At 42.7% G+C, this 13,393-nt stretch overlaps 1 protein-coding gene across 1 annotated transcript in view; it reads right to left on the reverse strand.

The window, feature by feature from the left end:
• The window catches only part of atrnl1a (attractin-like 1a), a 192,984-nt gene continuing 179,591 nt past the window's right edge, over window positions 1-13,393 (reverse strand). The window contains 1 exon segment of the mRNA XM_063874219.1: window positions 1-1,104. Coding sequence (XP_063730289.1) covers window positions 983-1,104 — 122 coding nt within the window. The 3' untranslated portion in view covers window positions 1-982.

Genomic DNA, 13,393 nt, shown 5'->3' on the forward strand with positions numbered 1-13,393 from the left:
TGGTCTCCGTTGTGTTTGGAGCTTCCTGCAGCTTTTGGTAAACGCTGCTCGTGTTGCCTCAACCTGCTGGAGATGCTTTTCCCGTTGAATGTGTTTTGGCACATTTGTGTTTTCATAATTGTATTGTTTCTGAAGATGCATCGAGTTCCTCCTAAATGTTTTGGGCCGCGTTTTGTCCACCGTAACCCAAAAGCTACAGAAAATGGACCCCTTCCATTACAGAGGACCTGAGCAGATATCAAAATGTTTAAATGTTGCAGGAAAAAAAACAAGAATGACTTTGACTTTACAAAGAAAATGTCAACAGTTGCATCAATGATCTTCTACATCTCAACAGTAGTAATCTGTAAAATTCCCAGAGGAGAAGTCCCCCCCCCAGTTAGCAAATCATTTACACAGAACACCCCCCACTACAGTGTGTTGCATTGATCCATAAGCCCTATGTTTTCTCCAGCATTGCTCCTGAGTCCTAGTGGGTTTGTAAGTCAGGAGGACTTCATTTCAGCTCCGTTAACTTCAGCTCAATATCCTCCACAGGAGCTCCAAGCCATTACGTTTGGTTAAATGGTGCAAAACAAGTGTTTTTCTCTGTCAATATGGCAGACTGCATGACAGACAAGTAGAGCCCTGGAGATGCAGAGCCACATGGCATGGAAGTGGAAAAGCCTGCCAGCACTCACAGTAAAATGTCCGAGCAGAGCTGTGGTGCAGAAACACATTTTCATTGTCAATCTGCAGCTTTCCACTTCTTGTTTTCCTGGCAAAAAAAACGAGGGACAAGAAAAGCGTCTTGACGGAGATGTTTGTCCGTCTGATCCAGGGAACAAGTGCCATATTTCCCAGTGTTGGTGCCTTTGGATAGCGGATACGTTTCCTCTTCTTCCAAGCTACTCACCATGGTCGCCCATACCCACTTTTTGCATGTCCCTTTGTCTTCAGTCCAGGAAAATAACGCCACATGACGTGGTTCAGGGAGTCCAGATCATACACAGGTCCCTTGGTGGAGCACAAAGTGTTTGCGGTGCTTCAGACCGAGGCCTCTTTCCTTGAAGTCCATCATTCGCTGTTGTGATGTGTCCACCAGGGCGCTGGCTATAGCAATACCTAGAAGCATTAACAGAAAAGGTTAGTTTTGGAGGGATGCTCAGATTGTGCCCTCCTGCACTATTAAGTCACAGAATTCATGTCTGTAATAGCAAACGTGAAAATCAAAATACTGAAAAAGCTAAAATATGGAGCCTCAAGTTCTGCTGTGGGTCCCCTGTAGTTTTCTACAATCGATGAGACACAAGTCAAAGGTTTTATAATATTCAAATCATTTAAATGGTAGAACTTCAATCACAATGACAGCCTGCTATATGAATGCTGCAGGAGGATGCATTCTGCTTATTTTCAGGATCACTTTCGTATGTATTGTCTCTACTGTGAATTATTTCCATTCTTTAATGTTCAAAAAGCTCTTTATTTTTGTCATGTGCTGCAGAAATGTTTCCAGATAAATGAGTTAAGTAAATTTAAAAAACATCAAGGGAACGTTTCACCAACGTCTCTGCAGCTCCTGTAGAAACAATGGGGCAAACACTAAGGTAACTCCCACCATCCTGTCTCTTTCTTCCTCCTCCTCACTCTCACCATCCTGCAGGATATCATTCCTCCACAACACCTCATCTATCCGACGCCTGACTCGCTCTGCACAGCTTACAGAGAGAAAGGCCGGATGCAGCTAGTCATCAGATGCCTCGGAGCATTGTGTTACCTTGGCATTCGCTGCTGTTGTTAATGTGGATTTAGACTCATGGCAGCCCCTGCGAGTGCAGCTAGTCCTGTCTTTCCCTGCAGACAACCGTGGGTTTGACAATGCATGGTCATTATGACGAGAGCTCAATCTGCCGGCGTGCAGGAGCCAAATAAACAAAACGGGAAAACAGTGGCGGGTATCTGCTGCGCTCTCGATATGAATTGGATGCAGGATGTTTTCGGCATTTCACACTCAAGTGATTCTTGGGATTTTAATAGTGGGAGGAAAAGGGAAAGCGGATTACACAGTGTGTGTCTGTGTTTGAACTTGCAGGTTTATGTGTGTGTGTGTGTGTGTGTGGGTGTGTGTGTGTGTGTTACCGTTTGCATGCACCTGTGCACATACCCTCTTTTGCCATGTTGTGACACAGCAAGCAACACAAACTGATTACAGTGCTGTGCTCTCTGATTGGCTAGCAGCACCTGTTCTGTTGGACTTTGTTTCATGATGGTTTGTTTTGTAGAATTGTGTTGCTATGGTTGTTTGTGTTTTAGTCAGGGTGTAGGGTTTGCCGATCTCCTGTATATTTTAGAAGTCAACTCACAGTGTGGGAGCTGGCCACTTTACGTCCTAACACATGATTGAAGATGCACAGAGGCCATGTTTACTGGAAGACTGCTTTTGGACTGAAGCCCCTTGCCTAAATATTTATAAATTCCTGGCTGCGGCCCGGCTTCTGTCCCTTCTTACTCCTTTAAAGATGACACATTCTGCTCACTTTCAGGTTCATTTCAGTATGTAGTGTCTCTCCTGGGACTCCATGCTTTAATGTTCAGACAGCTCTTTATTCTCCTCATACTGCCTGTGCTGCAGCACCTCTTCTCACCCTCTGTCTGAAACCAGAGCCACAACCCAATTATCCGTTTTGATGAAAAAGCTTAAATATCCATTACATCTTCAAACTATGTGTAAAAGATACACGAAAGAAGATCAAAGGACTTGTGATTAAACTACTCTTCATAAGAAAATACATGCAGTAAAGAGAAAGGTTTGGGAGATGACTGGCAGATCATTTAAAGCAAAGGATCGGAAAGGAAGCAATAATTCAGATAAGATCCAACTTAATCTGTCTGTAAATCAGCAGATATTAGGAACAATGAAGGCACTTCCACAGGAGCTCAATGAACACCGTTGTGCAGAGGGCATTATTACCATACATACACACCTGTCTGCAAGGCATAGAACCCCAGGTGTCATACCTCCACCGGCTCTCATGACTCACAAAACTGGAAAGTTAAGAAATATAGTCCTTAATTTCTAATGTGACATCTGAATATTCCTCCCTCCAAAGCGCTTTGAAAAATTGCCGTTATAATTGTGTTGATTTTTACGGGTGAGCACACACATCTCCATTTCTAAAATGTAATTGGTCAAAAGTAATCAAATTACGCTGCAGGTGAGTGCAGGGGCTCATTTACCGGCGCGGCGACAGGGCGCGATAATGTGATTGTTTTGTCAGGTGAGTTGGTGCATCATTAACACCCCCCCCCCACCCCCTCCTGACACTAATGGGGTCATTATCAAGTGGCTGAACTCCCCAGAACAGCAACCCGTATCAGTTCGATGGAAATGGGTCTGCAGCTGGAACACATCTGTGTTGGGAGGAGCGCTGTAGCTAACCCAGTGACTTCCGCACAGCCAATCATCAAAGACTGGCTTCTCAGTCTCAATCAAACAACAACACATTGATATTCATGTAGTAAGTTAGAATTCTGCAAACATTTACAAGTAAAATAAAAGATGAACTCTTAAAAGAAATTGTTATAAAAGTCAAAATTCTGAGGAAAATATTTAAAACCCGACAGACTGATTGGGTTATAATGAAGGGCCTGAGCTATACAGAACAGGAACACATATCGGAACAAGGCTTATCTAAAATGTAACTTCTGAAAAGAGTCAAAATTCCCCAAAAAGTCGAACTTCTGGAAAAAGTTTGAATTCTTAAAAATGATGGTTCTTAAAAAAAATCATCTTTGTCAAAAACAATCAATATTCTGAAACAATACAAATAAATCACATTTCTGAGAGAGAGATCTCAAAATTGATGGACTAATGGGGTCATTATGAAGGGGTTGATCTCCCCAGAACAGCAACCCGTATCTATACAACTAGTTTGATGGAAACTGGGTCTGCAGCTGGAACACATCTGCGTCGGGAGGAGCGCTGTAGCTAACCCAGTGACTTCCTCACAGCCGAACATCAAAGACTGGCTTCTGACTTGCTGCACGACCTCAATAAAGTTAGGATCCAGAATAATAGTAAACAGAAAATATAACAGCAGCGTCTGTTCCTCGAAGCGAAGGGAAATCAAAGTCATTCAAACAGTAACTCATTGATATTCATGTATTTTTGCATCTGTGAAGCACTGATTTCAGGTTCAAAAAACAGGATGCACAAATTCAGCTGCTTTGATGTACGATTCCAGTTTCATCCTCACAAAGACGCCTTTCATTAGGGGTACATTGAAGAGTTTGGTAGAGACTTTCTCTATGCCTGTTTAGATAAGACCGGACAAAAAGAAAACAGAGTTTATATTCTTTCTGTTTTGAGACGGGGAACAAAGCGGATTGAAAAAGTTAAGACAAAACTCTTTAAAAAGTACCTCTGTAATACAACTGTCCTCATCAGAGTGGGCCTTGCTTAAACTTTGTCTCCTGTTGTTGTTTTTAAAATACCGGATCCAATGGTCAGTAAAACCATGTGTTGTAGTTTCTGTTTTGCTCTAAAATGAAATATTTGCCAGGTGAAAGCTGCTGTTAAAATGCTGCATTGAACATCTTTAAGAATGTATGAGGATCAAGTTTGGCAAAACAACAAGTCGATAAAGGAACCTTCATGTCCACATAATAAATACATGAGTTGCTCGAGAGTAAATACCACCGAGTATTGGACTAAAAGTCAACAAGCAGGCAGATGAAGGAGTGGGGGTCTGCCGGAGACAGCATCTCAGTGGGTGGGTGGGTGGGTTTCAAAGACAGAGAGGATCAAAGTATTGGAGATCCATTCTGGGTCGATGGAGCTGAGTTTCCGAGCGCTGCCCTGCGATTCCTGTCAAGCAGATATCCAGTCAGACACCCAGAGGGGCACACAGTGGGACACAGGGGGGATGGCGGGAGGAGGGGGGAGGAGGTCGACTCAGAGCAAGACAGAGAAGGAATTGGTGCTGCAGCAATGGTCAGGCCAGTAGTCACAGTCTGAGTCTGAGAGAGTGGCTTTGAGAGGAAGAGCTGCCTCTGACAGACCTAAATAAGAGGGACTTTTGAAAAAGATTTCAGTGTTTCTTTGAGCTCTTGGATTCAAGTCAAGTAATTCTGAAATCTGAAAACATCAACATTTGGAAAAAGAATCTGAAGTCGGGATTCATAGAAACATCGGAAAATAGTAAGAATTCTGAAGTAGTTCTGAAATCTGAAAACAAAACATATTTCTGAGAAAAAAAATCGACTTTTTGAGAAAAGCGAGGATTCGAAGGAAAATCTGGAAAAAGTCAGAATTTGGAAAAAAAAGACAGCATTTTGAGAAATAAAGAAAGTCAGCAATTGAGATTTAGCAACCAATCCTTGGGCATATCCGCCATCTGAGGGGACTACTTTTTCACAGCAAACAGCCAAATGTGCACCCGACAGCGTGTTAATCTACACTACAGCATAGCCCTTTTGAGACTCAGCATATAAAAACAAGTTCTCTCTCTTTTGTTTTGATTTCATTATGTCTAACAAGACACAAGGACAACAGCCCCAAATAGCTATGACTGGATCTGTGAGGATGCTCCTGACCTTCTGTGTTCATTAACGGAGTATTTTTAAGCAGCAGAAGAATACGCATGCTGCCTTTGTTTCGCACAGAGGGAAATGAGCCAGCAGAGTCGTTCTTCATTAACACAAATGTTGCCCTACATTATATTCTTTTTCACCGTAGTGTCCTTTTTGGGTTTAATGGAAATTACCACAATCTATTTCCTGTCCAGGGTAAATAAATCAGACATATTCCTCCCTTTAGTTAGGGCCAAAGTAAGGATGATACAGCAAAAGGCTAGAGGCATTTTCTGGGACACTGAGATCTGGGATAAAATCCTCCCTGTGCATCTCGTCTCTTCTTTGGGTCTTGTATCGCCGTGGATGGTTTTACATTGAAGTCAGTTGAGAATTAGACCGGGTTTATAGGGACTTCATGTCCATCAGAAAGTGTGCCTGATAAAGTAACTGCACCCCCCTAGAAGCACCAAGGCCTCAGCGCTCAGGTAGACTTCTTGGCATGCAGCTCAACATACAGCAAGTTTACTTCAGATTTGATTTTGCTGATGCATGATTTCAAGTGGCTTTCACACGGCACAGAGAACCCGAAAGGCAGAGAGGGATTGTAAAGAGTTAGGACTGATAGCATGGATGTAAAGGAGGGGGAGAGATGGGGGGGATTATATTTCTTCCATACTTATTAGTTGAGGAACCCAGGAGCGGATTTATCAAAGCGTAACCACAAGGAGTTATCTCCTATTGGCTCCGCTGCAGCAGTCTGGTGTTATTGGTGACATGTACTCTTAGCACGTATTAAACAACTCCTGCAATCTCCCCTTTCCAGATTTATCTCCCTAACTTTCTACCTGTTTCCCTTCCAAGTTTATTAAGAACTTAAAGCAATCTCTATAATCGAACCTCAGCCTTTTAATCCCGTCTTTCCCTCTCACGCTGCTCTTTCTATTTTTACTCACAAAGACTTTTCAACATCTTACAGTACCTGTATTTTCCTCCTCTTTATATCCTTCTCTCTCCTGCACAGACTCCCCGCTCTGTCGCTGATGCTGAATAGGCAGATTAGCGCAGGAAAAAGGCGGCTGTGAAAAACGCTTCTCTATTGACCCACTATCTAAGCTCGGAAAAGAGAGGCTAAGAAGGAAATGTAACACACTGTCTTCCCTTGTTCTCTACTTCCTCAATAACTCCTGCACCAATTTGAGAATATGTGCAGCCTGGTAAATCCATTAACCGTCGATTGAGTCACATTTTATTTGAGCGGGCGTGGGAGGCACAGAATAAAGAGGTAAAAGTGACGGTGGAAATGGAAGAATGGAGCCAAAAATAAGACCTAATTCCCACTTTTTTTCATCTATTCTTCGCTCTATTTCACCATTCATTTGTCCGTCTTTTTCTCCTGCTTTGTCCATCATGTCAAGCCACTGTGACTTTGAATCAGTTAAGTTGTTCCACTCTTGAGATTGCTCTTTAAGGCTGGCTCTATGTGTCAGTCGTCCACTTCAGTGTTGCTGATAATAACTAATCTAACAGCTGTGAGTCGCCTCAGTCGTTTACAGGATTGCCGGTTAGTAGGAACATGGGCCAAGAATCAAACAAAAAGGAGTATTTTATCAGAGAATCTCACTTGCCTTTAAACACTGAAATCTGTGTGTTATGCGAGTGTGTTTCCAGATCATAGTGAAGTAACACTTGCTTAGAGATCTCCTATATTTCTGCAGCTTGTAAGCTCATCATAAAGGCTACCGTGTGGGGAGAGAAATGCAGAGTTTCACATTTCAAGCTTATACAAAAAGTGCTTCCCATCTTTACTATTTGCAAACTGTAAGGCAGTTACAGCCTCCATCTATCAGAGTAAAGGTACCGTCTTCTGCAGGGAGATGCAACTCTCGATCAAATGTGTTTTACATCACAAGTGTTGCACTTAAAACAGACAGCGCTGTGCAAAATGGCCTTTTTCTTTTATGGGGCCGTGAATGATGCACATCTTGCACCTCATATGTCTTTCATGCGACAAGTCCCAAAAGTACAAATCAAACATGCACATCAGAGATACACTCCAGAACCAGAACAACCGGCACAACACAATCGCAATATCTGATGCCATCCATCCAACCGTCTGCTGTCAGCAGTCTATCCAGGTCCAGCTTGGAAGTCTTTCTGCCCGGCAACATCCTCCAGCTCAATTTAGACAATCGTAAGTGTGGTAACGTTGATCACACCATCGATGCAGTTCCTCCAGCATGCTCTGGTTCTGCCCTGTGATCTTCTTAGTTTGGATTAACCACGAAAATGGAGCACGTCCAGCTGATGTCTTTCCTCCTCACCCTGTTGCTTTTGGTCTTAACCAAAGCTCTCATGCCTTCTTGCTTGGCTCCCACTTTGAGTCAAGAACTTCCACATTTACAGCTGGGGCTTCATTAGTTCACCTGGGTATCTTGTGCTCTACCTTACCTTCAGATTTTTCATTTAAAGGCTTACAAACTCGAGGCAGTTGAAGCTATGGTGATGTCAGAACGCCTTGAAGACCAAAGCCTACAGTTCTGTTTGACTTCAGGGCGATGCCGCCTGATAGATAAATGCCACTGTCGTGTAGACGATAAGGTATCTGCAAGTTGGGGGAACATCCACAGAGATATCACTGTTTTCTGTTGGGTGTTTCTGGCACCAGGTGTTATTTTGGCCAACTTGAAGGATATCCCATTGGTGGAGGAGAAGCAAAAACTGATCACCTAAACAAGACACTTTAAAGGTCACGTATTAAACTGTATTTCAACAATATGCTTTCACATACTTGGATCAGGAGGGAAAGAGAGAGAAACTTTAATGCTGAATCTTTCAGAGAACACACCGGGGAGACATATACTGTATTAAAGACATTAAAAAGTGCACTTTGCATAATAAGGGACCTTTTAAAACCCCAGTCTTGGTCCTCACCTTAAAGCGAAATGCACCAAAAATAATACAGAAAGAGTAAAGAGACTAACAACACAGTGTGGGTTGACCAGCTGAAAGCTATATTTTAAGGCTGGTGCTGCAGTTTTCTGAAACCTACATGGGTGTTTTCTCTGGTTCTCCCCCTTACATGCAAAGGGTCAGTTATTGGTAACACCTCAGGGGAGCGGAGGAACGAGAAGGAAAAACAAAGAAGAAAGAGAAAGACAGCGTTGAGCTAAAAAAAGACTCATCGAGGATTCCTCTTGAAGTGTCTCCCACCGAGGGGGGGCGGAGCTAGCCTGCAGTGGCTTCACGTTCATGCATGCTAACATCAATGGAGGACTGCTGTCTAACCCTATGTGGAGCGTCCTCTGGGGAGAAAGGAGGGAGGAGACGAGCCGGAGACTGGGGACGGATGATGGGTGGGCGATTTAATTCACATGTTTTCTAGCCCAAGACTTTTATCTGCTTCTACATGAATGTTTTGTTCCCTCTAATACTGTCAATCCTGCACAACCCTCCACATGTTGCACATTGTACACAAAGCTAACTCCTTTAATATCTGCATAACTTTCCATAAACACCAAGGCAAATTCCTCCTAAGTGCAAACCTACTAAATCTGATTCTGGTGTTTTTGAAGTTGTATCGCGTGGTTACTTTCCCTCACAAACCCAAGAAGACACAACCAACCAATCAAGGCTTCTTTGAACAAACGACTGCTTTTCAATTGATTCTGTGAGAAAAACAACCGAAGAGCTGGACAGCCCCCAGAGAGAGCTGCCTGACTAGAACTGACAAGCCTCTTATTGGCCCTAATTTCTTCAAAATGAGCCTGCTTTGATTTGCTAATTTGCAAAACATCAGGTGGTGAAGAGAGAAACTGACAGGGCTCTGACGCTGACACATGGACGCTGTCTCTAAGCAATTTAAATGTCCTTGGGATGGTTTTATCTGCAGGTTTGTCATCTGAAAGTGTGCTGGAGATCTGCCAATGGCCAATCGGGGGGGCATGGTGAAAACAGAAAGAAAGAAAATGTAAAAATATATCTCCATGTGTCCAAACCATTCAGATTCAGCCTGTCAGGTTGTATTCTCGCTCAGTGTAAAGCTCTGATTTCATAGATTTGAGACAGTAGGTTATTGGTATTGCAGTGTTTTATACATTTCCCTACCTGTCTCTTGTTCCTTTTCACATTAAAACACCTGACCAAGACTTAAATCACAAATTACAGCCCCTATAGAGCGAGGCAGTGATGATGTATTCTCGTAGGCCGACCTGGAAGTTAGCATTGCAAGGGCTCCCTCAACAAAAAACAATGGGATCTTTATATCGGATTGAAGTACAGTATATTGCAGGAAACACAGATTTATGGTACTTGTTCGGCAGGATAATCTCCAGATATTAACAATACTTGACTTGTGAAGCGTGAATACAATCGGCATAAGTAAGACGCTAACGTTAGGCTATAAACGACGCCCACCACTAAGCTAAAGGCGGCTAACGTTGGGCATAAAGGAACTACAGCACGGTCACATGACTTCACGTCACCACCGCTAAGCTAAAGGCGGCTAACGTTAGGCTATAAACGACGCCCACCGCTAAACTAAAGGAGGCTAATGTTGGGCTATAAAGGAATTACAGCACGGTCACATGACTTCACGTCACCACCACTAAGCTAAAGGAGGCTAATGTTGGGCTATAAAGGAATTACAGCACGGTCACATGACTTCATGTCCCCAAAGCTAAGCTAAAGGCGGCTAATGTTGGGCTATAAAGGAACTACAGCACGGTCACATGACTTCAGGTCACCACCGCTAAGCTAAAGGAGGCTAATGTTGGGCTATAAAGGAACTACAGCACGGTCACATGACTTCAGGTCACCACCGCTAAGCTAAAGGCGGCTAATGTTGGGCCTGATGACGTTTAGACGTCTCATTTAGACAGTTGTTATAAACAGCTGTTTTTAAATTCACCAGTGGGTATTTACTGACATATTGTATGTCGTAGAACCAATGTTAGAATCTTATTAGCGTTTCAGCAAACCAATTTTAGCATAAAACAAAATAAAGGCGATGACATTGACCCTCCTAATGCAATTGTTCTCTTTGCCTTTAATCATAATACCACTCATCACTCATTCTCGCACACACACAGTTCATTCCCCTCTCTGTATGAGACTAAAGTGAGTGTTGATACATGTGAAGCTTTTTCCAGTTTGAGAAAAACGCTTTTCTTGCACAAAGTGCTTCATTTTACGTCTGCTTAGCTCGTTTCCTCGGTCCTGTTGAAGGCTCTGCTTCCTGCCCGGAGGAACAAAGGTACTCACACCTGCTCCAGTTACATACAGGTTCTTAAAAAAACAAAACCACCAACGGACAAACCTGACAGCAGTCTCCCACAGAGCTGCAGGGTACGAGAGAAAGTATGAAGAGAGAACGGCCTGGGAGCTGGACTGAGGTGGAAGAGGAGCTGCAGGGAGAGAAGATTGGCCTCATGCTGACGGTGCATAACGCTGCAGGCCTCCTTCAGGTCTGAGAGGAAGTGCTGCCGTCTTTTCAGTGTTTTCTGCAGGCGCGCGGTGGTCGGCTGCAGCGACGGGGGGGTATCACATGTCGTCCGGCTATAGCGGCAACATGAGCTCAGACAGTGGAAAGTCAGGATGTCTCATTTAGGGGAACAATTGATCCAACAGTAAGTGTTGGATGGAAACCAGGCAGGTCTGACCACATCAGGCCGTTAAAAGGTGCCATATGTCAAGACTTTACCTGAATTATTTAGCGTATCGCGGTACAAGACATGCTGATGCTAAAGGAAAGAACATACTGGTACCAAAATATGAAAACAGCTTGATATTTAACGGTGTCTCTCCTGTCTTTCTCCTGCTTTTTGCATTAATAAAGCGTATTTTAGGAGGTGAGCGGAATATCCTTCAATAAAAACATGAATCAAACTGATATTACCTTCAGGAAATAGAAGAATAATAACTGCTCATTCACCCATTTATTGAAAGGCAAAAAGGATAGGAATACACGTCTTAAGCACTGATTTAGTGACTTGAAGATTAAAACTGGGATAGCTTGTGTTTGAAAACATGCTTTACATGAATCTGAAATGTCATTTAAGTGACCACATTTAATTTGGTATTGATTATTGGAAGTATGTTGACCTGCAGACCACCAAATCAATGATGAATAAGCCAATCTGTCCTCAGTGTCTTCACATGGCAAGACCTCTGCATGATCTCCAATAGCAACACACTGTTCCAGAACATAGATGGAGGGTAAACACATTAATTAAACTTGTTCTAAGACTCAGTGAACTTGATTAATCGGGCCGACTGCTGGACAGAACGTGATGTGATGTTACAGAGGAAAACCTTTCCAGCATTTCCTCCAAACGGCTGCTGTTTGATGCGGAGCTGCAGGAAGTTAGGACTAAGGAAAACAACCACAGATTCATAACAGCTATTCTATTGGCCAGCGCTCCAACACATTGCACTTGATAGGCTAAGGGGCGGGACATCTCTATGTGGTTAACCAATCACAACAGAGTCAACCCAGAAACACCAAATTCTGGTGGCCATTCTGAAAATATACTTAAATAAATACTACACAAGTTTCTCAAGTGTTTCTAAATAATGTATTTCATAAATAAATACTGCAACTCAAAATGTATATCTAATAGATTAATCGAAAGGTGTCAATGGCCTGATTTGCATGAAAGTGACGGAGCCTAAACAGCCGTGTTGTGGTTTATATTTTCAATGTGTTGTATGATTGAGATTAAAAAAGAAAACAAATTGAACCTATTTTATTTCTAGTTGAAAAAAAAGGACAATTTAAATGTTTTTTCACCTGAATTTAACAACAGTAGTAGTACTATCAATAACACACATTGTGCCACAACAACAACAACAACAGCCAGCTAACCAATCAGAGCAGACTGGGCTCTGGTTTCAGACAGAGGGTGAAAAGAGGAGCTGCAGCACAGGCAGTATGAGAAACATAAAGAGCTTTCTGAACATTAAAGCATGGAGACATGTCCCAGGAGAGACTACATACTGATATACACCTGAACATCAGCAGGAGAGGACTCTTTAAAGTAGAGACGCTACATACTGATATACACCTGAACATCAGCAGGAGAGGACTCTTTAAAGTAGAGACACTACATACTGATATACACCTGAACATCAGCAGGAGAGGACTCTTTAAAGTAGAGACTCTACATACTGATATACACCTGAACATCAGCAGGAGAGGACTCTTTAAAGTAGAGACTCTACATACTGATATACACCTGAACATCAGCAGGAGAGGACTCTTTAAAGTAGAGACACTACATACTGATATACACCTGAACATCAGCAGGAGAGGACTCTTTAAAGTAGAGACACTACATACTGATATACACCTGAACATCAGCAGGAGAGGACTCTTTAAAGTAGAGACTCTACATACTGATATACACCTGAACATCAGCAGGAGAGGACTCTTTAAAGTAGAGACTCTACATACTGATATACACCTGAACATCAGCAGGAGAGGACTCTTTAAAGTAGAGACACTACATACTGATATACACCTGAACATCAGCAGGAGAGGACTCTTTAAAGTAGAGACACTACATACTGATATACACCTGAACATCAGCAGGAGAGGACTCTTTAAAGTAGAGACACTACATACTGATATACACCTGAACATCAGCAGGAGAGGACTCTTTAAAGTAGAGACACTACATACTGATATACACCTGAACATCAGCAGGAGAGGACTCTTTAAAGTAGAGACACTACATACTGATATACACCTGAACATCAGCAGGAGAGGACTCTTTAAAATAGAGACACTACATACTGATATACACCTGAACATCAGCAGGAGAGGACTCTTTAAAGTAGAGAC

The sequence above is a fragment of the Eleginops maclovinus genome, chromosome 22 (assembly GCF_036324505.1).
Source record: "Eleginops maclovinus isolate JMC-PN-2008 ecotype Puerto Natales chromosome 22, JC_Emac_rtc_rv5, whole genome shotgun sequence".
NCBI classification, from domain to species: Eukaryota; Metazoa; Chordata; class Actinopteri; order Perciformes; family Eleginopidae; genus Eleginops; species Eleginops maclovinus.